This window comes from Clarias gariepinus, chromosome 9, assembly GCF_024256425.1.
Source record: "Clarias gariepinus isolate MV-2021 ecotype Netherlands chromosome 9, CGAR_prim_01v2, whole genome shotgun sequence".
Classification (NCBI taxonomy): domain Eukaryota; kingdom Metazoa; phylum Chordata; class Actinopteri; order Siluriformes; family Clariidae; genus Clarias; species Clarias gariepinus.
The window spans coordinates 17,523,807-17,551,310 of NC_071108.1; the positions used below are offsets into that span (position 1 = coordinate 17,523,807).

At 36.4% G+C, this 27,504-nt stretch overlaps 1 protein-coding gene across 4 annotated transcripts in view; it reads right to left on the minus strand.

Moving 5' to 3' along the window:
• The window catches only part of grid2 (glutamate receptor, ionotropic, delta 2), a 547,500-nt gene that overhangs the window by 176,189 nt on the left and 343,807 nt on the right, over nt 1–27,504 (minus strand). For all 4 annotated transcript variants that reach the window (XM_053504059.1, XM_053504056.1, XM_053504058.1 and 1 more), the window contains exons 6-8: nt 20,957–21,130; nt 13,681–13,842; nt 7,780–7,899 (exon numbers count right to left, since the gene is read on the minus strand). In XM_053504059.1, the coding sequence (XP_053360034.1) occupies nt 7,780–7,899; nt 13,681–13,842; nt 20,957–21,130 (456 nt within the window). The remainder of the gene's footprint in view (nt 1–7,779; nt 7,900–13,680; nt 13,843–20,956; nt 21,131–27,504) is intronic.

Sequence of the window (27,504 nt, forward strand, 5' to 3'; positions counted from 1 at the left end):
CCAGTGATTCTGTTAGTGTGTGTGTGTGTGTGAGAAAGTCATCCTACACAGTAGCCCCCTCCCTCCTCCTCTCCGCTTACCTTCACAAACACAGACACGGAAACACTGCGCTGTCAGAATTCTTTAATGAAGCATAATTTGTTTTATTTTTACATTTTGCATTTGTTATTTTTATATTAATATTTTTGGGTTGTGGAACAAATAATCATAGTTTCCATTTGTTCTTATTGGGAAATTCGCTTTGATACAGTATACGGTATGGGCGCTTTGTATAGTAAACCACTGGAACTAATTATGCTCGGAGTTCAACACAATTTCTGATTTTGACAAAATTTGACATAACAAATCACACTCATATTACACAAAAGTTTTTCCAAATCAAAATATTTTCTATTGGTTTGTAATCCTTTTTGCTCCTTTTTTCAAAACCTACAAAACTATTTGAGACACCACGGCAGACAACTGGCAATAATCAGTCTGTACTCATAAAAGGAAAAGGACCAGATGTACACTGTGTGTTTACACGGTCTCCTCATGCCACATACTGTTTAACTCCACTTCTCTCTCTCTCTTGCTCTCACACAGATCCATGGAACAACACTGAAAATAAATAATACAGAGGCTCGGTGTACTGCATCTCAAAATAAAGTAGGAATCCCATCTAGACACAGGGTTGAAGATTCATAACACCAGAGAGAATTCCTGCCCATGGGTAAAATGAAATTTATGGCTTGAGGAGTGAAATCCTTTAAAAGATGTTTGACCTTAAGGGAGCTAAAGATGTTTATCACTGCAGGTCACCAACACAGCCAAGCAGCATTTGCCAATAAATAAATAAATAAATAAATATACAAAGTCATCCACTTCAGGAAAAGAAAAAAAGTATATTATGTTAATATAATATTAATAGTTTTATCATGAAACTGTCCAAAGAATCTTATATATATATATATATATATATATATATATATATATATATATATATATATATATTTACATAAAATAATAAAATATATGATTATATGTTTATATGTCTGAAGGTACTAAATATCTCAAAAGCAATGGCTGAACTCTGCTCTAGGACATGGCTAAATTATAAGGAGGCCTTATATATAATTTTAAGAAACTGAGGACTTAAAGCAAAGAAGTAAATAGACATTGCACATTGCCACTTAGTGCATGTATCAATTTAGGATTGTAAACAAAACTTGGTATGAACAAGCATTAGATTTGGTCAGTAAATTGGACATGGACCACTTTGCCTGCAGTCTTATTAACCCCATCCTATAATATTTATTCACACATAGCACTTTATCAGTGGTATCAGGTCACAACTTGCCAAATATTTGTGTAAGGGAAGAGTTAAAGCACAAGACTAAGCATCTTATATATGTGAATATTTAAATAAAAAAAATTAGGAGGCACTCCTCAAATTCACTCATCTTCACTCTGTACTCACATGCCCGTACAACTGTCTACTTCTGTTTGTTACTACTTCTGAGATCTGTATAACCAATGTGCACAATGTTGTGTTAACTCCTCGCTACATGCATGTAACTCAACTTAACAAAAAGGGTAAAACTTTATACTGTATTTAAATAGATTTGGTTGCAACCTGTCTGTTCTCTCGAATGACTATTCAATCATATCCAACTGACTATTCAATCATATCCAACTATTAGCAATATTTTAATAACATCTGTCACAGGTCCTGTGAAAAATGTCTTTCTGACAAACTGGTAAATTGAGAAGAGACTGCAGCCAAGCATGAGAAGCCCAGGACATTTAACACATCAGCAATCTACTGGGAGTTGTCCAGGTGAATTGTGCGTAGAGGGAAAGCCTCCGAAGCAGGACAAATCAATGAGTCTCTCTCTCTCACTCTGTCCCTGTGGGCAAAAGCAGCTCTTCTAAAAGAACACCTGAATCTAACTAATGGAATGGAAAATTGGGGGAAATAGAGAAATGCACCCACAGGGACATCCTTTTCACCAGGCAGTTTTCACATAGTTAATATGAAAATCTCAACCTTCACTCAGTTAGAACGCAAGCCATAACAATTCAGGACTTACCCAGCAAAGTGTCCAGCTGATAAAATGCTATTTAAAAAAATGTGCTGTACAATAGTGTGTCAAACTAATCATACTGTAGGTCAACTTAATGTCATTGTCAAGCCTATACACAAGCGTTGATAAAAGAAGAAAAACATACTAGAGCTAGAAACAATCTAGAAACATACATGACGGTAATAACCAAAAGGAATGATGGCTAAGTAGAGGAATCAGCCTCCAAGCTATTTACATTGCGCTAACATTGAGATAAAATGCATGTTTTGCAATAACTTTCTTGATGAGCATACATCTCATTGTTTCATCTTTTTAAGATGCCAGCACCTTCTTAACTTCAAGGGCAAATATTACACACCAGGTAAAGAAAAGCATGAATGCATGCAAGAATTTATATATTTAAATAAAATAATTAGAAATGCATTAATTAAACATTTATTACATGTAATAACATGAATTTTATATATATTTACTACTCACAATAAGTTGGGATATTGTTATTAACATGAGTGCTTTTCCTATTTGCTCTGAATTTGAATGAAATAAGTAAAAGTTCTCTTTGAAATTCGCAATAATGTATGAGAAGAAACACCATTTTTATTAGTTTAAAATTTATTACCCCCAAAATTTTGCCAATAACAGGGATGATATAACAATTATTAAATAACAAGATTGACAATGTCAGTAGCAAGTGTTTCCATCATTTGCCGCAATCACAGATTTACAGCGACGTCTCATGCGCCTTACTAGCCTTACTAGATGTTGTTCTGAGGTATTGCGTTCCACTTTTCCACAAGTGCTACACGCAGTTCTGCCAGGTCACGTGGGGGTGGGGTACGATCATCCAGTCTCTGCTTTAACTGGTCCCAGACGTGCTCTATGGGGTTCAGGTCAGGGGACATTGATGACCATGCCATATGAGGCACTCCAACTTCCTGAAGTCGAGCTGTGACAATTCTGCCACGAAGTGGTGTGCTGGTGGAATTGGGGGATGATAATGGGTTCTATGATGTCTCTGATGTAAGAACGTGCAGTGACTGAGCCATGTACAATAACCAAATCTGTTTTGCGCTGACTGGTGATGCCTGCCCAGACTGTTGCACCTCCTCCACCTAAGCAAACCCTGGGGACCATGTTGACCTCAGCGTATCGCTCACCTCATTATTTCTGTGCGAGGTGACCCGACACTCATCAGTAAACAGGACGGTAGACCACTGCTGCATTGTCCAGGTCACATGGTCTTGTGCCCACTGCAAATGTTCACGCCGGTGCCTTGGTGTCAGTGGAGTCACCTGCAACAGTTGTCTGGCATTCAAGCCAAAGCGGTAAAGTCGGTCGCGAATGTTTTGTCTGGAAACCCTAGTTCCCCTTGCATCCCGTAAACGGGCCTGCAGCTGTGTGTCAGTTAAATAATGATGTCTGAGTGCATAGGTCCTTAGGTACTGATCATCGTTCCGGTCTTTCACTCCTGGGGCTTCACTCCTGGGTCTGTCATGAACTCTGCCAGTAGTTCTGTGTCTTGATGAAAGTCTGCTAATGACACTTTAAAACACACCAATTTCACGAGCAACATCTGACTGCCTGCCACCGACCTAAAGGCGCGCCATGGCCAGGTGGTTCTGCTCGTCCGTTAAGTGACGTCGTGTGTTCAAGGCTGTTTGAATGAACTTGGAATGACTTACTGACAATACCAGCTTTTTATACCCACAGAATGTTGAAATTGATGCCACATTGAAAACGGTTGTCTTTTGGGATTGGCCCCAATATAAGGCACACCTGTACACAATGAGACCATTACATGAAAAACACAAAATGAGGTGTGTCTATCACCCCAATACAATTGCCTCCCTATCCCAAAAATGTCTGAAGCGAAACAAACAACGTATGTATGACATCCACTAAGTCTCTCACAATATGCCTAACTTTTATCCCATGTTATTACATAAAATAACATGAATTACGGCTGCAACAAGGCTAATGTAATATATAATAACTGGTAAGCTCAATTAACAGTAGGGCTGTGTACCATATACTTAATGTAAATCCATGTTATTTCCCTTTTAAGTAGTTACGTTGTTATACATGTCTAAATATGCCCTATAACAAACCACTTTTTTTTGTTACCCCAGCCTTGCTTCTTACGTGACTTGCAACTCTGCCACCACATTTTTTGATCTGCTGCTCATGCAACATTATGGGGCAGACTTCTGGCCTTAAAGGGCAGTGAACACAACTTATTTAAACATTACCGACACCCAAGTGTCATTCTGACTGACAGGGGCAAAAATAATGCCATCCTTTCCACTGAGAGATCAGAGACAATTTTCCTGTGCGGCAGGGGTTTCATGCAGTTGCAAACTTGTAGTTTCTTGGTTTGAAACAATATTTATGGTGCTCTGTTAAAACTCAGAAGATGAGTATATATATATATATATATATATATATATATATATATATATATATATATATATATATATTAGCAGAATAGGTCAACCTTATTTTGTTCTTATTAATGCAGACCAGGAAGCAGAATTATCCAGCAGTTAGTATTGCTTCCTCACAGCTCCAAGATCCCAGGTTCATTCCTATGCTTTAAATTGTTACAATTTTAAGATCATGACCCTTTATAAAGTTGTCATAACTTGAAAGATTTTATACCTTAGCTTTGTTTAACAGCTTCACAACTAAATTAAACATGAGTAATTAACCTTTGTATTCTTTTATGTCTCATACTGTAACTTTAAATGCAAGTTTATAACATTTAATTTAACATATTTTAACAAAAAAACAAATTTTTACTCTGTAACACAAACCTCTGCTATGTCTCACTCTCACATTTTTGTCTATACAGCTTTATCCTGTATTCAGGGCCGCGGCAGGAGCCTGGAGCCTATCCCAGGAGACTTAGGGTCACACATGCACTCACTCACTCACACACTCATTTACACACTACAGGCAATTAGTCTCATCTGCATGTCTTTGAACTGTAGGAGGAAACCGGAGAACTCAGAGGAAACCCACCAAGAACGGAAGAACATGCAAACTCCATGCAGTTGGGAATCGAACCCGGACCCTGGAGGTGCAAGGCAACAGTGCTAACCACTACACCATCGTGCCGCCCTCTCTTATGTCATTTGCCATAGTTTTTACTTTCACACAAACTTAGCAAATAATTTACTTCCACCACACAGGATTAAAATATGTGAATTGTTTAGATTGTACCCCAGCAGGATTATACAGAACGATGATGTTTATTGCCTCAAATGCCTCCAAAATCTCAAATCTAAACTTGACAGTAAGAGTGTGGGTTAAGAGGCTGCGGGCATGCGATTTTCAAGACTAATTTACGCCTAATGTGTTTTTGAGCTTATTGTTTGAAGTTTGGAGAAGAAGCCAGATCGGCTGTCTTTAATGTGTGAGATTTTTGAAAATGTGTTGCCATAAAAAATGTGTTTCTGTTGCACCACTTTGAAGCTTATGCAGAATCGCACAAGTCTGTACAGAATTGGTTAAATTTGAGCCTGATCACAAGTTATAGCCAATCAAACTAGCAACCAGCCAATTTTAGTCATCTCTACAGGTCGATCAACCAGTGCATCTTTATTATAAATGTAATAATAATAATAATAATGATAATAATAATAAATAGATTTGAAGTCAATAAGAAGATTGAGCCATCACACAAAAGAATTGCGATTCATAACTGAATAGATTTTTCTCCATCTCTGCATGACTATGTGGTGAATTGGTTGCATTAATTTTGGCCCTAGATGTACATCAGTGTGTGAATGGTGTCTTGCACCTGATTCAAGATTTTAGTATTCTTGGGATATCTACAGGAATCAATCCAAACCCACTGTGACACTGCCTAGGATAACATACTTACTAAATATCCATGAAAGAAAAAATGAATAATGTAAGCCAAGTGTGACACATTACTGGTCCACCAGTTTGTGTCAATAAATATTGCACAGAATCCCATAATAACATCACAGTGTTCATGTTCCAGTTCTATCTCTGCCAATTGGTATTCTGCATACTGTAGTTCTAAAGCAGTGGTGAGAAGAATGAAGTGCTTTACACGTACAGTATCTGATCCCTTCGAAAGCAATTACCTTCCCTCATTAAGAAATCTTGCTTAATGTAATTACTTTGTAGTTAAAATATTCATTTCATTCTCTGGATGTGTGGTATGGTTCTGGTTTTGTTCGAGAACAATTATCTTTAATGAGATCAGACAATTTAATCTGTGCACAGTAGCATTCAATGCTCTAGTGTATCAGGAGATTTTCAGTTTAAAAGTAGGATGAGACTCTTCGGCCAATGAGAAGCCACGAATCATTAACATGGCACTCCTCTATGGCCAATTGCTCTAACCCTTGACTTCACCCCGTGTACCACCCTTTTTAATTCCCTTTGCCTGTTTTTCAGTTTTCAATATGAGGCTCATGTGTGGAGCTCTATATTATACAATGTGGCTCTATTTTATTTGATTAAAAGCACAGTCTAGTGTAACACAAACGATTTAATTCAACTGTAATAATGCACAATAAACAATTAACTTCTTTATGCCCTGTAGGTGCTGTGAATCCAAAGGCCAAACATTGGGAACATTGCTATGGCAGGGTTACAATTACAATGCAGAGTAATCATAATGTATTGAAGATTCTTAAACAGCAGCATTCACCTTTATCTTTTTCTAAGCCATCAGGATTAAATTATACTTGGAGTTCAAGCTCTATCAGCCATTTTATTTAAGCAGAAGAAACACAGAAGGAGTATCATAACAAAGCTACCAATGCAGTAATGGGACTTCAGGCAGTAAGAATTTCACCAGTTTTTTGACCCATAGCCACAAAAGGACAAAGCAGAAAATGCTCATTACTGTACACTATCCAATAAAACAGAAAATCAGTAACGCTAAAAAAAAGTACTGATGAAGTGGTCAAATCAGTTATATTTTTATGGCAAGGCATACTTTTCAAAGACATTTGACTCTTAATCCACCAAAGTGCTGAAGGCTTCCAGTCTTCAATGTTGTCACCCTGATCTTAATGAGTGCTGCTAAATTTAGCCTATGAACACTCTTGGTTTGGCCTTCCAGGCAACTTTGACAGTGACATGCACTTTATATAGTGTAGTTCTGTCATGTTACTAGCTGTTAGTTCATCAATCAAACTAGATTGGGAATGTACTCTGCATAACATTGTTTCCTTTAATGAGTGATCAAACACATTATATTCAATAGCCCTTGCAGTGAAAGAATAAAGAAAACAAAACAAGTACTAGCACAGGGGCAACTTTTATGAGCAATAAACTGCATGTCCCTGGGAGCAGAACTGTGCTGAATGATGGATCTGTAATCCCCAGGGAAAACGAAGACAGATGAGAGCTGACATTCACCCAAGCAACTACACTGAAATATGACTAAAGCAATTAAAGCAAAAACAGCAGATATAATGCATTCATTATTCTACAAATCACTTACAGTAGGGGATGGGCTCTGCATAACAGTTGCCCGAACAGCCACCCGACTTCTCCATACCCAAGAATCTAAATAAATACCTCACACCTGCAGTGTGGTCCTAATTATACTGCTGTGATGATCACCAATTAAAAGTATTTGCTTGTTAAAACTAACTAAGCATCTCATCTTTTTTTAAAAAGAGAGTTAATATGAAAGCAACAAGTTGTAACTGATTGAGGCTCTTACCCTGCTGACTCCACGGCCACGGTCCTCTCCATAGTTTGTCCCCAGGATTTCAAAAAAGATGTTGGGGTTTGTTCCATTATCATTAAATTCCAGCAAATTTGTCAGACCGCTTACTCCACTCTGAAAAAGTAAATACAATATTATACATTACCTTCTTTAGTAACACTTTACAATAAGGGTGAATATTACTTAAGACAAAAGGAAGCATTACTATAAAGATAGATGTTTGTTAAACAATAATTAAAGGGAACAATGATAATTTTTTTTGTTCTATTTTAAAACATTATGTAAGTAATAAAGCATTCTCTTTAAATTTGTGTAAATGCATTTCCCTTTACCAGCCTGTCTTGTAAGACACTGTTAATGCTTCCTAAGAAAATAATGTATTTATATTAAAAATGCACCATTGTGCCTACAGCTGCAACACAGCCATGCTGATATTCTGTATAACAACACTCCCTCTCGTGTGAAACTAAAACAATAATTAACACACATTGTAAGAAAAACTCAAAGGATTGGGACTGAACAACTTTGTGGTTAATAAGGCTAAACCAAAAAAAAAGAGACATAAAGATGGACTTTGGACTAATGGAAAAGGTCATGTGGTCTAAAGAGTTCAGATTGACAATATTCCACAGCGATGGCGCATCAGGGAAAGAAGGGAAGTGCAAAAGCTTTACAAACATCATGTATAACCTGAATGTACAACCAGGTTATCACATCAATTATGTTTTTGTTTTGTTTTTTCGCTGATGGGGCAGGCATATTCTTGGACTCAATTTGTGAAAGAGTGGTTCTGGAAATATTAGGAATCATTTAAATGCGTGATTTGGCCACCTCATTGAATAAAATCTTAAAGTGTGCAACTTATGACTTATCACTCAATCCTCATGTTACCTTGTTTATCAGAATTACCTTCCTATATTCTTTAAATGTTGTTAAAAGTGCTCAACAGAAAAAATGCATCAATTCCCAATTATACTTCTGCAGTGCTCTTTCTCTGCTAAACTACATGCTAGATTTAAATACAGGTATTTTTAACCATATTCAGCCAACATTATCCTTATTCTATATTCACTGCACAGTTTATCTGTCTGCTAGCATATTCAGTACTTAAACAACAGGGCTGTCCACAGTTCTGCACCATGGCACACCGTTGGCATTCTTCATCACTGGTGTGGCATATGGTGTTATAACTAGAGTATCGGGTTTCCCTTAAGAGTTATTCACTGCTGCTTATGTTCCATATGTGCTTTGGTTTTTATCTTATTTCTCACTAAATGTATGTGAATTTATGTTCTTTGATCTCTGATACATTTCTTTATGTTGATTTGATATTTTATTTTACCTAATCTGTTCAAATTTTCTCCCAACTTTATTTTTTATTTTATTCAAGGGTTATGTAAAGTTGGAAAAAATTGGTAAATAAATCAAACATAATTATTAGTAATTATAATATAATAATAGTAATAATATCAGTATATACGTATTGGAAAACTAAAATGCACTTCACAAAGGGTAACTTGAATTGACATTATTTAATAATAATAATAATAATAATAATAATAATAATTTTAAGCATCATTAATAGAGTGTAAAGTACAAAGTTTCATTAGTAAAGTACAATGATGCAGACAGATTATTTTTAAGTTCCTTTAAAGAAGCCAAATACTTTTTTATTTACACTTTTTCTAGTTTTTGTAAGTGGGATCTTTTTAAATTCAGTGTAAGTTTGGTTAATGTTTATAATGAACTGAACAATAAAGTTTAAAATAAATGTGCAGTATTTTTAGTGATCCCCTTAGCTTTTCTACAGTATGGTTTAATGTTATAACTTATGTTTCTTTAGTTAATTTTGACTGTTTGTGATGTTATATTTTAATTTATTTAGAAACTACTATAGTTGAACCCAATTCCCCCTTTAGGTAACAATACATAAATGCAAAGCAGTGCAGTAAAAGGTGGCAGGGTTTATTCATCTGTACAAAGTTTGCAGATGAATCTAAATCATGAAGCACAATTAGGAACAAGACACAAGCAGCGGTCAGGTGGTGGAAAAATATCATATGAATGTACAGTAGAAGGCCTACAATGAGCAGTGGAGCATAAAACCCACAACAGCACTTGTAGATTAGCTGTGGAACTTGGATTGAAGCTAGGTTTATTTTGTATAATCACTGATTGAAATAAATGGCTCACTGTATTAATATTTGTGAATCACCCTCTGCCACAAAAAAGGCCATAAGATATTAAATGTGGGGGGTGTTTAATTGGCAGACAAATATGAAGTAAACAACAACAAATATGAACTTTAAAGCATAATATAATGCTACTGCTAATGTTTGTTTTATTTGTGACTGTTTATAGGCTAATACAAATTAGCATGTTAATATTTTAATTGAATCAAATATGATTGCTCTTGCTTATATTTTATATTAATTATATTTATTTAGAATCATTTTTTTAAATTAAGTACTGTAAAGTAGAAAAATATGCCTGTTATGAATTACTTCCTTTAATGACTGTTTTTAAGGTGCGATAAATGCTCTTTTCATGTTTTCTTTGGGCTTTTGTTGTTATTTCAGTCCTGGTTCAATCCTTGTCCTGTCACTAGTGTATTTGCTGATTGTGTTTCCTTATGTTTGGATTTTGATTGCGCTGTCTATTTATGCCTTGCCTTGTATAGTCTTGTATAGTCTTGTTGACTTTACAGTTTTCTTAAACACGAGTAAACAATAAATGTTAACCATAACTATAAATTATAAATCTGACAAAACATGTTGTCAAGTATCTTCAGCTGTACAATATGAGAAACAAATACTGTGGATGTGATAACACAGTAATGATAATTAATTATTCCTATTATTGTGATTTGTTAACAAAGGCATGTATGCTTTTTTTCATTTTTCCATTTATAGTGTGTAAGGTACAATTAGGGATGAATTTATTAATTAAATGTTTTAAAATAATTAAAGGTTGATATATATGATTATCTTCCACTTTGCTGGAATGGCTGATTACTCAACATGCCAAAAATCAGAAAAATGAATCTTTGCTACAAATGATCAATTACAGTCAATCGTTCTTTTAAATTTACTGCACTGCATAGCATCTATGGGAGTCACGTGACTAAAGAACAAATGGCTAAGACTAGAAGACTCATTGAGAAGAACCGTTTAATTCTGTTTTCTGTGTACTGCACTTTATGGTGTCTATGGGAGTCATGTGACAAAAGAACATATGATTCGGAATAAACAACTCAAAGGTAACTACTCATTTCTGTTTCCTTAAATAACCTTTGCGATGCTTTGCGTATGCACGCCCATTAGAAAATGAACAAATCACTCTCTGAGAATACTTGCTTTGAGTCACGTTAAAGACTCGTTTAAAAAGAACAAATCGTTCATGAATGACCCCTCACTAAGTAGATACCAGTAACATTGTGACTGTCAAGACTCTGATAATTGTGGCCATATAAATGTATAATACACTTCAGACTAAGCTATGCATCTGCACTTGAAACTAGGGGTCTGTTAGAGAAAGAAATAATGTAGATAGTCTTTGAAATTCTGGTTTGGGGTAACAATGCCCTGCAGTAACAATAGTTAAGGGGTTTCCTGCTCTTGTGAAAAACACTTAACATCATTTTATGGCCTAGAAAGGCTTCCCATTTACAGTTCACAAACCACTTTAACTCATAATAATACATGCAGGATACATTGTCCTACATACAGTGGTTACATTGTCTGTTGAAGATAGAACTGTGCAAGTTGGATATGAAAACAAAGTGAGTAATGACATGAAAATTGTCTATTTGTGGCAAACAAAGCTTTTATATTTAGCAATAGTCATTGTATGTTGGTGTTTTATTTACAAGATATCCATAACACACAAAATCCAATTCAGTACCATGGCACTACTGTGCAGAGAGATAAAGACTCCCAAACAGTGAACTACCCACCACTGAGTGTAAGCTAACAATTACAAGTAGTGAGCCAATTGAGAAACTCCATCTGAGGCAGACAGTGGGGGAAAAGACATAACATAAAATTATGTAAAAATTTTCTTTCTAGTCTGATTTTTAGCATAACCATAATTTTTAGTACAATATTTACCAAAAGAAGAAACTATCAGCTCAGGGATTGAATTTGTTGGTATTTGTATAGGACAAGGAAATGGCAGGTCTGGAAATGGAAAAGTAAGGACAGGTCTGTACAGAGAAGATGGCAGTAACTCCCAGTTCCTGTAATGGCATTCGTGAATAATTGTGTGTACAGTTCCAACAGACGGAGGTATCTCTTTTGCAAGTTGTCAACAAGGATTCTAGGATTAGGCTTTTCAATTGCTGGATTTTCACGTGAATGACTGCAGTGGGCTCCAACCCATCTCCTACTGTGCATAAAGTCATCTGTTTATGTAAATTCGTTTAACGCCATCATTCATGAGAAATTTCATTAAGTCCTGGTTTGACTTGAACGCCCCTTGTGAAGCAATCGAATATAAAATAACATTAAAATCTTTATATCTACTGTAAGGACGAGTTACCGGGTAATAAAATGTTGCTGAAAAGAAAGAACACATCTATACACCTGAGCTGGATTTTATTCTATATCTGCAATGGACTGTAGTGTATTTAGGGTGTTTACTAAAGATGCATGAATGGATAAAAGACCTGCAGGTTCAGGGCCAGCTTCTTCGCCACCACCATAACCTTAAACTCTGCACTACACAGTTACACCACTAACAACTTATTGGCTGTAATTTTTCAACAACTCTTTCACCACTATTGCAGATTTATTGTGTATATCCCATACTATCTCAATATATCAGTGTATTTTCATTTGTAGAAACTGAATACTCACAGATATTCAAGTAAATTTTTAACTTGAACATACAAGACCTATTGATCATATTTAACACTTGCTGATATCTTATAAATTAAAGGATTCCATTATAACTATGCAATATACAGTTTCATGGCAACTACTATTTAACTGGTTGTCAAATATAGATTCATTGTGCCTACCATTGTGTATATATATATCTTTAGTAAACACCCTAAATACACTACAGTCCATTGCAGGTTTTAGAATCAAATCCAGCTCAGGTGTATAGATGTGTTCTTTCTTTTCAGCAACATTTTATTACCTGGTAACTCCTCCTTACAGTAGATAAAAGGTAAATTGTATGTGTGTGTGTGTATACATGTATATATACAGACACATACAATTTACCTTTTAACCTGTATCTTTGACAATATTTGTACTGATATACTTTATATGATGCTGAATTCCTGTTTCGGTGCTGATTACCTGTACTGTGGAATGACAATTAAGTCATCTACTGTATCTATCTGTATTGTATGAATTTTTATGAAAGCTTATGACAGGCAATCACTAATTATAAGATCATATGTCAGACATTCTACATAACATTTGAGTTTGTCTTTTAAATATCCAGTGAATAGGTATTGAACATCCGTGGATTTACACACAGACTTCTGTAAGTACTGGATAGACACAATTTATATAACTGGCCTCAGCAGGGTAATATCTCTGGTGGCAGAAGTCCTGATAAGTCTGCATACAGATACGCTACAGCAACCTGAGGGCAAGGTCATTCTTCACAGAGCGCAAAGTGCGTCAGCCAACAGAAGCTCACACACTATCCAGGCCTGCTGTTTTCCAGGCATGATAGAATAAAAACCCCAGGTTGAAAGCATGTCTGCTGGTAAGGAAGTAAAAGACATTTTGGAAAATATCTAGCTGTCCATCAAAACTCTGCAGGTGACAGAATACACATTTACGCCTGAACAAACAAAAGGGATATGCACAAAACCTCACACAAATGTTCGGAATTTACACGCCCACATAAATTTCCCACTTTCTGGCATTGTCCTACCTTTTTGACAGTCTCCAGCATGGAGCGGCCACCCTGCCACGGCTTGGACCCTTTGCGGATGCAGGAGAGGCTTGCCATGCTGTGCCACTTGCGGTCCTCCAGCTTCCTGTGGAAGGTATTGGCCAGCAGCAACACTGTGTCATAGATGTAGCGGTTGGTGATCTAACCAGATGGGGTAGGAGGGAAACAGAGAAGGAACTTGTTATAGAAAGCCTAAGGCATTTAATTAATCATTACCTTACCAAAAAGAAAAAAAAAACCCACAAGATTTATGACTCACACAGGAAATACTGTAAAAAAAAAAAGGAATTGTTTGGTTCTGTGTTTGCAGTAGTAATTGTGCACCTTGTACACAGTCAACTATAATGATCCAGTACAACCACTGTGTTATCAGCCCAAAGAGTGCTGGTAGTACAAGAATCCCTAAGGACTTTGAGATGGCCAAGAGATATGCCGCCTTATATACTGTAGGCCGGATCTGATAAGTAAAAAATGAAGTACTTCTAATGAGTGCTGATTGGCTAAGACAATAAATTATAAAATATTAATTTCTATAGCACAGAACTAAAATGTATGCAATACTTAGCTTACACAAAGACTAAATAGTAAATACTACCTGTAACCTAAAGCTCATATTTAATAGATTTAAATAATTATTTTTAATTTATTTCTTTTAATAAAGAACATTTTGTACAGTGAAGTTTTCAGGAAGAAGTCTTGGTGTATTACAGAGCCTTCAAGGTGTTAGGTTTTCTCAGAAACAGGACAAGCAACATTTTTTACCCCTATTGAAACCATAAGCAGTTAAAAAGAACTGTTGACAAACTGCGGTGGTATAAAAGGAATAAACCACTTCAGACTTGCTGTTATTGTTATCAAGTTTAGGGTCGTAACGTCACCTCTGACTGCATTACACCACCCTGTCTCTGACACTTCTACAGGGTGGACTAGAAATGAGGAGATAGAAGGCAGATTTGGGACAATTTACAAAGTGCTCTTTAATTTTTTTTTTCACTTTGCACATCTACTAACACTTAGCTCTGTGCTGTGCTCTCTCTCCCCTGCCTTTCCCTTTTATCCTTGCAGCTCACTGAAACACAGAACACTTGTTTAAAAAAAAAAATCCTGCACAGGTGTAGGTCTTTATTACTTACTTTGTCTGACTCTACTCGCCATTCAGAAACTGGCAGTTGACCAGGCACGTGCCGCCACAATTTTTTTTCTTATAATAGCCCTGCTGTGTTTTATTACCTACATTTCAACATGTTTGTGCTTATGGACTTGGACTGGTTGTCTTGGCAACAATTCCAACATGTGCACATTTGGTATCCAATAGCTTTAAAATACACAAAACGCACAAAGACTTTTGAAATGATCCAAAAGGTTAAATCTGATTAGTAACAGATTACACTTCCTCGTTTGTTGACTCATTATTAGGAAGCAGGAGCAAGGTGAGTGGAGTCGGGCTGTAGCACAGATTTTGAAGAACAACATCTGCTTAATGTTGTTTGCACAATAGCTTCAGATCCCTGGCCGCCTTTCAGGAAACTAGCTGAGTCTTTGTCTTTTCCTGTGTTTCTTTTCCTTTTAAGTCTGACAGCAAGCATAATGTAAAGCTAATTCGAAGGGTGGAAGATGGGGAAGTGGAATTGATCATTAGATCATTACTACATCCTCCACGTCAGATATGCCCAATCACACACACACACACACACACACACACACACACACACACACACACACACAAAAAGAAAAGACACAATAGGCTATGTGGAAGGAGAGTTAATTCCACTTTGATTGATTGTGCAGCCCTAATCTTTCCCAAGTGTTGTCTCTGTTTTAATGAGGCCATAATAAATAGTGTCAAGTGGCCATGGCGTTTTATCCATCGCTGATTTCCCACAAAGCTTGTGCACACTTGACTCTATATTGAGTGTGTGTGTCATCCAAGTTCACCAATAAATGTCAAGAAATTCTCTTGACTTCAGCATTTAAATATAGATAGTGAATGTTCCCGCTTTACAGTACTGCTAGTTTAATTCCACTGCTCGTGAAGATATTGAGTAAGATACAATTAAAAGTTAGAGTCTCTACAATTACAAGATCAATATTAGTGTCCAAATGTCCAAGCTGTCTGCATGCCATAAGTACAGCACTAAAGCTTTATACTGTACTTCACTAAAGCTTTTATACTGTACAAGTGGGAGTCCAACGAGAAATATCGGCCTCGCCTTTCTCACGATTTTGACGAAACGATCATGCTGTGACCAAGAAAAGGTACTACGTACAGAAATGCTCAATGAGATGCCTGTGAATATGAGCAGAGCTTGGCGAGAAAGCCACAAGTAAGGTGCGAGAAACGACGCTAGCGCCACATGTGCTGAGCCGCTCCTGTTGGGAGGTCTCGCCAACGATCTCTTTGATCTTGCCAACTCTCCCCTGGATAACTCGCCAATACTCTTCAATCTCACCAGGAGCCAGAAGAGCGTTTCAAGAGAAATGTATCAATCTTTTTTTTTTTTTGTGAAAAGCCTATGAAAAAAATCGACATGTCCAATAATTCCGAAGCTTTTTGCCAAGATTGGCGAGATTGAAGAGATGCTTGGGGAGTTTGAAGAGAGCCCCATGAGAGCCCAGGAGTTCCAGGAAATCTCTAAGAGTATGCCAATATCCTTGCCAAAATCATCCTTGCTGCGATTTCTCATTGGAGTCCTGGGTGTATGAAAGGGGCTTAAGATCGGGTTTAGGGGCTAGGAAACCACAAAACACTCCATCTTAGTCTGTGTGACACTGGGATTCTTGTTTTTAATGTTGGAGAGAGATGAGCTATTTTTATTTAAGAGTTGTAATTTTTGTGACATGACTTAAGTAAACCTTGCCAAAGTTGAACAGCTGTAATCTCATCCAACCCCTCTTTAGAAAAATGTGCATAAGAAAATGTAGTCGACTTGGAGGTCATTTTCATACACAATCAGTGTAGTAGTGAGAATATGTAATGGCTAAGGGGAAGGAAGGTCGTTGCTTTATTTCAATATTTGTAGCATTAACTTTCAATATGTATACTGTACATTGTCCATGCAGGTCATATAACACTTTATGTTTTATATTTATATTTAGTTGCATTTTGTATAAATGTAAAAGCTACTCATTATGGCTCAAATCTGTTTGCATAAAACATCAGTCATGCCATGTCAAAGGGTAATGATAATCTTTTGTGTGTCCCCAAAAAACAAATATGTTTAATTAAGAAGAATTATGTCCTAAATACCTGCCTACATAGCTGACTTACAAATGACTTTTTCTCATGTAAATGTACTTTTCTTGCATACTTTTTTAACTTGATTTAACTCCAGCAGCATTTTTTTGCCACACAGCATTTGTCGTCACACCCCTGTGTTCAAATTCCATCTGTGACTCCAGCTGCTGGATGACCTGGCCTAATCACAGACAAAATTAGTGAGTCCATTAATTATAAACATGAATTTAAAGAGCTCATTGTGTTTGTGCCCCTGCAAAATTTCAGGGCAGAAAGTGTTTGGTAGTTCTATACTAGGTATCTTTTTTTTTTTTTTGGCCCTGCCTGTGTTTAATGGCTAGGTGACTGAATGCTGTAAAAAGCCCAGCGAAGTGTTCAAACTGTTGCCACTTTATCCTCATGTTAAATCCTTTCATTATGTTGATAAAACGTATTTGATCATGTCTAATGGAAAAGTACTCTGCTTAGTTCCAAAAGAAAAAAAAAGTTGCATCTTGTAATATTCCATTTGATCAACTTAATATTTCATTAGAGGATTCAATGGCCAAATCACGTGTAAAAATGATTGCTTATGCTCCCAGATCCACTCTTTCAAAGTAAAAGTCCTGCAATTTGCCGGTGTCATCAGGAAAGAAAAACGTGTGATAACGATGTGATAACCTGCTCATTCAGTTATTCAGCTGCCTTTATTTTCCTGGCAAATATTATTGCAGAGCTGAGAACTGACCAACGAAAACAACCCCAGATCATACCGCTGCTTCTAGAGGCTTGTACAGCTTTCACTATGCATGGAGGGTGCATCGCTTTTTGCACTTTCCCTTATTCCCTTCTTAACCTGACCTGCCCATTACTTTGGAATAGGGTCAATCTAAACTCCTACAAACAAACAAAATTTAAATAAAACTTTTAATAATCACCTGTAATTAGCCATAACAAGTGCTGGAAAAGCACAGAGTGTAGACTCGGCAACAATCACTTGACTGCTGCTTAATTAGAAGAGCAGGTCAATCTGGTCCAAGCTCTTTAACTTTTTTTCTTTCTTCGTCCGGTCGGGGTATTTTAGCAAAGAAATTACAGAATTTTCTCTAATATTTAGATGTCTTCCACGTCGCTTACTATTTAGTACATTAACTAACAATCTGCTAACCGTTAATAAGATTTGTTGGGAATTGTCCCAAGGATGATTAAAAAAAAAAATCCAATTAGAGCTCAGCCTTAAATCACATGCTTTAAAAAATTTTTATGTACCTGCATAGACACTCGTTTGTCCTGCGTCCAGCGTACACGAACTCAAATGAACGTAATACAGTTTAGATTTTTTTTTATTGCAAATAAATTATATAAAAAATACAGTGGAATATTGTGACTAAATGACTTTATTGAATTATTAAAATGAATAATTATGATGTTAAATAATTACATGTTAAAGTAGCATTCTTCTCTGCCTAACTTTAAATGGGCGGCACCCCTGCGTCTGTTATTGACTGGCCGCTACTGAATCTGACGCTTCAGTACAGAAAATTTTACTGATATTTACATTCTCATGTGAAATCATAAATAAGCCACCAGGCTCCTATAAATAAATAGCTTAAATATTATAATAAATATTGTGAACTTTCCTTATCCATTTTTTTCCTAGCATCAACACTAAAATGACCCTAAAACCTGTTTGATTACTCATAGTATATGTCTTGTAGTCCTTTATCCGCAGTAGATTTGAGGATGGTAGAACTACAGTTTCAATCAATTTGTATAATAAAGAAGCAATGCAGAGTAATGCAGTAAATAATAATTGAATAAAGAATATCCTGTGTGTTCTGTCCAAACCATTAACAATAATGAAAAGTGGAAATGATGAAAAGAAATAATGTGTTAGATGCGCATGTGCATGGCTAACAGTCTATTTTCTACCAATTGACCTGAAAATGCTATTGTAGTATGGACAAAACCTAAAAACAATATGACTTGTTTTAGTGTGACTTGCACCTGAATGGTGAGTCACAACAATGTGGACCGAAAAGTATGGTCTGTGCAATAAGCTATTTAAAGATGTCTGCTCCATTTCCAGGAGGATTTACTTTTAATGGTTTTGCAAAGCTTCAGTTAATGTCTTAAACTCAACACTCAGTTACAATCATGTTCCGGTAAACAAGCAGCCCTAGGAAAAAATGGCCTAAAGAAGAATAGTAGCATGGTGTACTGTATGTTTTTCTCATATGCATTACATAAAATACATCTGTTATCTTTATTTTACTCTTACCAAGTAAAGACAGTTGTAAAAATACAATATTTTAACATATTTAAATATATTTATAGAGTTGTTGAATATTGACCTGTACATACCAGATAGATAGATAGATAGATAGATAGATAGATAGATAGATACTGTAGATAGATAGATAGATAGAGAGAGAGAGAGAGAGAGAGAGAGAGAGAGAGATAGATAACTTTATTGATCTTAAAGGAAATTCCAGAAAAAGGAAATTGGCAGGGACTTTTAAATTCTTTGACCTATTTTTCCCCCAGTTTTTCTTTAACCACTTATTAATTAGGTGTTTATGTTGAATAAACAAGTACAAAGATGTGTTTTAGTAAAATGGAAATGATGTGGGAATGGACTGCTCTAAAAGCCATCAATGCTCTTCAGATAACATTACCTTTGTTTCAAGTCAGAAATAATCCAGTTGAAAGGTAACAGTTTAAAAATTATCTAGTATTAGTTAAAATTATCTAAATTTTTCTAAAAATCCACAGGAGTTGCAGAATAAATGACCCAAACAACCTCAAGGCTCTGGCAGAGTTGTCAAAGCAGAAAAAAAGACACTCCTGTTCGCCTTGACAGCCCAGTGGGAACCATCCAGGAAATAGACTGACAAAAAGAGTAGCAATCCGGGAAAAGATCTTTGACTGGCAATCCTGTCTGTTATGGAGTGGTGCCATCATTACTTTTGAATTTGCTCAGTGGTTTCTCCGAATTTTTTAAAGTTTTCATTTTGGAGAGGAAATCACACTGTGTTTTGAGAGAGCAGACACAGCGGGGAGTTGATTCAAAGGTTGTGAGAAATTCTTTTAGGACTAACAGATTCATGATGTGGTAGCTGGAGAAGGGGGAGAAAAAGCAGGAAGCAGGAGAGGTCAGAGAGAAGCCTGAGTGCTGCAGCCTCTTCTCATGGGTCAAGATAATCACTGGTCCAGAGGGAACAAGTTATATGAGAGAGAGAGAGAGAGAGAGAGAGAGAGAGAGAGAAAGGGGACAGGAGAGGATTCGCTCCAGAGCTGTGTGAAATTGGTCTTCTTCTGGCCTGAGCTTGTGATCTCTGATCTGTTCTCCCTCATTCCTGCCAAACAAGCCTAGACTAAATGCACCACTCTTCACTGCTCTAACATACACATGAACACACACATACACACACTTGTACACATTCACACACACACATTCTATGCATTATGAAATCAAACCACTGGAGAGTAGTAGTAACAACTCTGATACTAAAGCATACCTTAGGGATCTAACCAGGAGCATAAGACAGCATTTAATTATTTAATTAAAAGTGGGGTCTGTCATTTCCTTTTAAAATCGGGTTTTTATTCCTCTTTTGTTGACAACAAAGTTTCTCCTCAGAGAAAAATCTCTGGTCTCTGTGGCATCCGAGGCTTTGTAAGAGGAGAAAGCAGCATATAACGTGAAATACCGACATCTATCGAAAATGATTGAAGAGGCATCTCTTCTCACCTGCCAATCAGAAAGTTCCATCAATTGCACGAGCACCCTAGATTTCTAGGGAGTTTGTTTTCAGGAGTTATGTTAATTTATTTGAAGTTTCAAAACTAACAGATTCAGAGAACGTCTCTTAACTAACTTTAGTTGACTGTGTGATACAAACAAATTTTGTACTGTGTATCACACAGTCAACTAAATCAACATAATCTCAGTGAAGTTCACTACAGTATATGCTAATACTGGATATGAGCATTAATTTATACACAAGGTTGGAAAGAAGACAACAGAGTAGAAAGTACCTCTAATGTCTGAGCCTTGGGGTCCTTGGGGTTACAGAGAGAGTTGTTGATACGGTGGTTGTTCCGCACACATTGCTGGCTGGCATTCTGAGGAAGAGGGAAGGTCTGTCGGATGAGAGTCAGACGTCCTATAGATTTCACCACCAACTCCTGCACATCCAGATCTGAGATCTCCTGCAGACAGAAATCCCACATCAATCGCTATTAATTAGGATGATAATTATATGCATCAAGAAAGGATACTGTAAAGCAGTGCTGATGAAACTTTTCAATTAATTATTGACACTTATATGCTGGGATTTAAGGCAATATGTAGGATGCTAACTAATTCAGTTTGTAAAATATTTGTTTCTTTGGCTAAACCTTAAAAGTTTTTGGAGCATATGGAGCCATTTTCAAAATAGGTAAATTATGTCAAAAAACTTGCATTCGTATTTACTTAAGAAAAGTGATGCATATTCAGGTTATGCAGCTGCTTAAGTCAATTTTCTGGGCTTCCCACTTAAAATCAAACCACCTGCATTGAGGATATGCCTCTGGGATTGCCAGATTTTTTCTTGAGTAGACACTTCCAAAATAGATTTTCCACCGGCATTCAGATCACCACATTTGAACAAAGGCACCTTGCTTTTATGCATAAAAACTGAGGAATAGAAAAAAAAAACTGCCTGAAAAAGAAAATAGTGTCAATTGTAATATAATATGAAAAATAAGGAAAAAAATTAATACTCTGATACATGTGAATGAGAATATGGCAAGCAAGTATATACAAATATAATAGTTGTCTAGAATATTGCCAATATTTTGCAGTAGCCCTAACTATCACATTATTCACTGCAAATTAGTTTAACTCTAAAAAATGTCTTCCATTTTCATTATATTTTTCATGGTCTGATAATTTCTTTTGAGGTTATTAAACCACAATGTGTGTAGTAAAATAAGGATTTTTTTGTGATTTCAATTACCATAAACAAGACAATTTTCTGATGGTTTGAAGGATTAGCTGCACAAGCATTTATCTACTATGATTACAGCTTACTTTAAGTTACTATATAATTTGATCCAAAAAATAATCAATCCTTGTAAAAAGCAATGTCTCTGAACACAAACTCCTGAATTCTGAAATAGACTTGACACAATTCCTTTCTTGATCAAGAACAATATGCTTTGCATAAAAAAAGTCCAATCCATGTGCAAAACCTTTCATCAAAAGATCTGCTAGTACTTTTCAGTAGTACTATATTGTAAAATGGCACTTCTGACATTGACACACTTTACGTTCAAGATAAATCCCTCCGCACAAAGGTTCTTAAGACCCACAAGCCATTCTTTGGTCTCAGTGAATCTCCCAGGTACACAACAACTCTCTCAATCACAAACAGTGAACTATTTACTCTTCCAGCAAGGCCACTGTCCTCCTTTTGTCTTTAGTCTAAGGTCACCTCATTCACACTCTCTTTATAACTGCTGCCAGAGCTGAAGTAGACCATCTATTTATAAGAGCCATTTATATTACAGATATTTCCCAAATTGGTGCTAATCTAAGGGAAGAAGGTAAGTGCAGTCATAAAGTAAGGAAAATAGAGAAAAAGGGAACAGGAGCACCGTCTCATCCATTTTTGCAACCCTATGTGGAGTTTGAACTATTTTAAGCCAAAGCCACGCTTTTTGGTGGCATGCAGGCCAGAATGCATAAATCAGGGTTGATGAGATGGGAGCAAATGTGGCCTAACCTCAGCATCTGACAAGTGTAGGAATTTTCCATTGTTACCTGTGACAACTTATTTCCCTGAGACTGAAAGTCAGGGGTAGGGGTAGCTCAGTGGTTAAGGCATTGGACTATGGTTCGGAAGATCCCAGGTTCAAACCCCACAACCACCAAGTTGCCACTGTTGGACTCTTGAGCAAGGCCCTTAACCCTCAACTGCTCAGATGTGTAATGAGATAAAAATGTAAGTCGCTCTGGATAAGAGCGTCTGCCAAATGACTAAATGTAAATGTAAATGTAAAGTCTTTCCCATAAAGCTGCTGGGTTCCACCCACATGAAAAAGACCAACTTTTTCATGCATAGGTCAAACAGTGTTTCTTCTTCTGTCTACTTGACTTCATGGTGGACACAAACCTGGGTATATGCTCACTGTCCTCAGAAAGCAAATCTTAAAATTTTTAATTAATTTTTTAATTAAATAATAAAAAACTACGACCGTCAAGAAAGAACATAAAACAGAAGCTATATGAGTTCCTCTAAATACAGGAGATAACACAAACTTATTTGATGGCACTTTTTAGGGCAGGCATAGTCACATGAACCTGAAAATGTCATAGCCCAGTTACTGTTTTATCACCAGCTGACAAATGCGAACGGCTCTTGATGCTTAATTAGTGCAGCTAAATCAGAATGACACAAATAAAAGCCTACAGGGTTGTGGCCTAGTTTAGAGGTACAGTTTTGTCACTTTTTCCTACCCTTAGATTGCCATCAAGTCAGGCCAGGCATGAGCAATGTAAGTTGCCATGCCTTAAATAATTTAAAACTCACAATTTGACATTGTTTCTGTGTCATGTAACTTTGCACATTCATACGTAGATAAGGATATTGGATATAAATTTTCCTTGCTCTGAAAGCTAGTTAACTCAACCACAGCAGATGTCCACATGCACATTCTGATTTTTTTTCTTGTTTTATGGAATGTTGCCCAAGTAATATCCAGACAAAGCAAAGATATACATCAAAGCTAATACTACCACAAACAACTGACTGCATTTGCTGACATAAATGTTTACTTAACATTAATGAGCTGGATTGCAGTTTTTCTTTAGCTGTGATCGAGCCATGATTGACGTATATGTACGTATGGTGCATAATGATATAAAGATCAGCCCAAAAAAAAAAAAAAGAAAACAAAAAGTGTACATTCTGTATTGTTGAGTTTATACAGTAGCAATCAAAGTCCTTTTTGTTTTTATTTTAAAAAAATGGCACTTTACCATACACAGAGTTTTGTATTCCAAGAGCTATCCACCCATTTATTTTATATTTACATTATTTGCATTTACATGTCTGCAAGAGGCCTATGGCTGTTTCCTTACTTAGAACTTATGTGCCATAAACTTTTTTTTTTCAAGGCCATCATAATCATTTTAGATTATAATGATGAGATACCCTATAAGCCTGATTATGACATTGTCTAAGGCAATGTCATTGAACGGCATTGTGAAAACATGCAGTGCATCTCGGAAGCAGGGGAAAATACTGACATTTAGGTGGAGAATCAGTCATTGGAAATAAGTGCCTATAAAGTGCCAGCAGAGGTGCATTATTATTACCTGGCCCTGACGAACTACTTCACTGCATGAATAGGTTTAGATGTAAACAGCCTATTCCAATTAGTAAATACTTCGCGATTTGAATCAAGAACCCTGGAAAGACTGTACGTTTGTGTGGTGACCTTTCAAAATCCAGTTGTGAAGAACTGTGGGCTGTGAAGGATTGTTCCAGATTTTGTACCAGCTGACCACAAAATAGGGCAGATAAGAAAACATAGTTGTGGAATGTTAATTCTTTTTGGCCCAATGATAAATGGGCAAGATGGAATATTTTTTTTACTGAATTGAATTAACAAGAGTTTTTATAATGCAGGAATCCTTCTACAGGACTGATCCTATAAATCCAGAAAAAGAGGTATTTTTTAACTGGGCTAATGAGAAGACATTTCACAATAGATGCATGAATTTTAAGCTGCATGCATGACCAGGGAATTGATTACAGGAGTTATACATAACTTGAAATTGTGATGCTCACAGTAACTACAGATATACAAAAGATTCAGTTTACAGCACCGTAAACTTCCTCCTTTACCAGTGTTAATTTTAATTTGGTAGCTTACCATAGCATATCATTATAGTACAGGTATGCAGTGTATAACATTCCTTCATGTATTTCAGAAAGTTACACTATAGTTAAAAATCCCATCCCCAACAGATGCAGTAAACCGAACAGCTTCCCACACACAGTGGATGGATCTTGTGCATCTCTGATGTTGTGTATCATTATATTTCTTCTTAATTTTAATTTACAAATATTACCGTAAGTACATCTTGGCTCCCAAATGCACTAAACCAGTGTTAGTGAAAGCTGGAGCAAAAGGGAAAAAGAGTGCATTGGTTTGGAAGGAAAACCTTTTCATCTAGTATAGGGCTGCAACAACTAATCGATAAAATCGATAATTATCGATAATGAAATTTGTTGTCAACGAATGCCGTTATCGATTAGTTGGGCTGCTCACGTCACTGAGGCGCGCGACCACAAGTCGCACATGCACAAACCGCGATGCACAAATACACAGCCGCTCGCGCAATGGAGGTTACAGAAGCGTCTACAGGAAAAAGCGCGCGCCCCGAGTCCTCCAACGTTTGATAGCAATTTACATTAACCGCCTCTAAGAAGACGGTAACCTGCACGCTATGTAAGACCGAGCTTTCATGGCATGTCATGCACGAACACTTAAACTGAAAACGTGTTGGTGTTACGGATGGCGAAACGTCAGCAGGGTCAGTAAAAACTGAATCTCGTCATTGTGTAAAAGTTGTATAGTTTAAGTGCTTTCGTTTACACTGTTTGCTAACTTCGGGACAATCGCGCGCTAGATCTGTTCACGTGCTATTCGCGAGCATCACATTGCGCAATCACCTCATGAGCAATAGTGATTAGTTAAATGGCGCTACTTTAGATTAGCTTAATTTACACTGTCGAATAACAGTAGAATATTACATTTAGTGATTGTTGTGGTTTTCAGCGAACGCAAATAACAGTATATTTGTGACTATTAGCTTTTTGCATTTCTACAGTTTTTTTAATAGTCCACTACAAAGTTAACTTGCAATTTACTGTGGTTTTACTTATGCATACATCATTTTATTATACAAAATTACATTATTTTAGCTGTTTATATCTTAACAACTGAATAAATCAGTGTATTTTTAAAACTTTATACTGTGTGTGTATGTGTGTGTGTGTGTGTATATATATATATATATATATATATATATATACTGTATATATTATATACTACATTTCATTTAAGGTTTAAAATGTCAAAATTAAAGATTATTAAACTCTATACTCTATATATATATATATATATATATATATATATATATATATATAAATAAATAATACCCTGATTAGTTTTTTTTACTAGTTATAAGCAAAATATCACATTAAAGAAGCGGTTAGGTTTTATCCGATTAATCGATTAATCGAAAACATAATCGTCCAACTAACCGATTATCAAAATGATCGTTAGTTGCAGCCCTCATCTAGTAGCACTCACCCCTGTCATTGCAAAAGCAATACGAAAGATTCCTCACCCTCCTTAAAGCCTTTCTGTCACCCACTCTGGACTCAAACCAGTTTGCTTATTGCTTTAACAGCTCCATTCTGCCCTGACTCACCTAAACAACCTCATCATTTATTCTTTCTAAGAGCAAAAAGCATAATCAAAGATACTGTAACTCTTAACTCAATCATGGACTATGAACTCTTCTTTCATAAGGCAGATGCTACAGGTGCCTCTGCACATGTACAAACAGTCTGATTTTTTTGTTAGCACATTGTTATTTATTGTAAATAGGCCACTTATGCACTTTTGGTTAGATGCTAATTGCATTTCATTGGCTTTGTACATGTACTTTGCACAATGACAATAAAGTTGAATCTAATCTAATCTAATTTAATATAATCTAAAACAGAAGGTTTCACTACAAACCTCACCACAGTGCTTATACTACAGTATCCCACATGGCTTTGTTAATTGTATAATATGTTGCTCGTACAACTTTGCATAATGTCCTATTTCACAGAAACTACAGTATCACAGCCGTTAAGAGATGCGTACCTGTACCCCTTTGATGCTGTGGTTGCTACAATGGAAGTAATAGAGGGTAAATATATAGTTTTCTTGGCTTAAACATTTTCAAAACATCTATTAAACACATTTGGCACACTCACAGCAGCTGCTGCTTTTTAAATCACTCAGTTTCACTTCAATGACCATATGACAGAAAGCAATGCACCTGGCTTTTCAGAATCATGGGGTAGTCTAAAACACAACCTTGTGCACCAGAAAAAAAAAATCTGTGTGTGTGTGTGTGTGTGTGTGTGTGTGTGTGTGTGAGAGAGAGAGAGAGAGAGAGAGAGAGAGAGAGAGAGGTGTCCTACAAGAAGAACCTTTGCTTCAGTTCTGATCATGTGACGCTCGGTCTCAAAACAAGAAGCGCATGAGTGCCACGTGATACTTGATACTTGACGTATATCAAGACTCGCTCGTTTATCAAGTCAAAATGTAGTACAAATTTTTGCTCGCCTTGCAGAACACTCGCAAACCAAGATACTCACAATCCGATGTTCCACTGTACTGTATATTGCCTGAAACTTGTACTAGTAAATAATGCTTTAATCGCACATGCTGCTCTTCTCTTCTTTTACAGTGAGTGTTTCGTTGTCATAATCAGCAAATGAGTCTGGACATAGTTCACAAATAGTGAT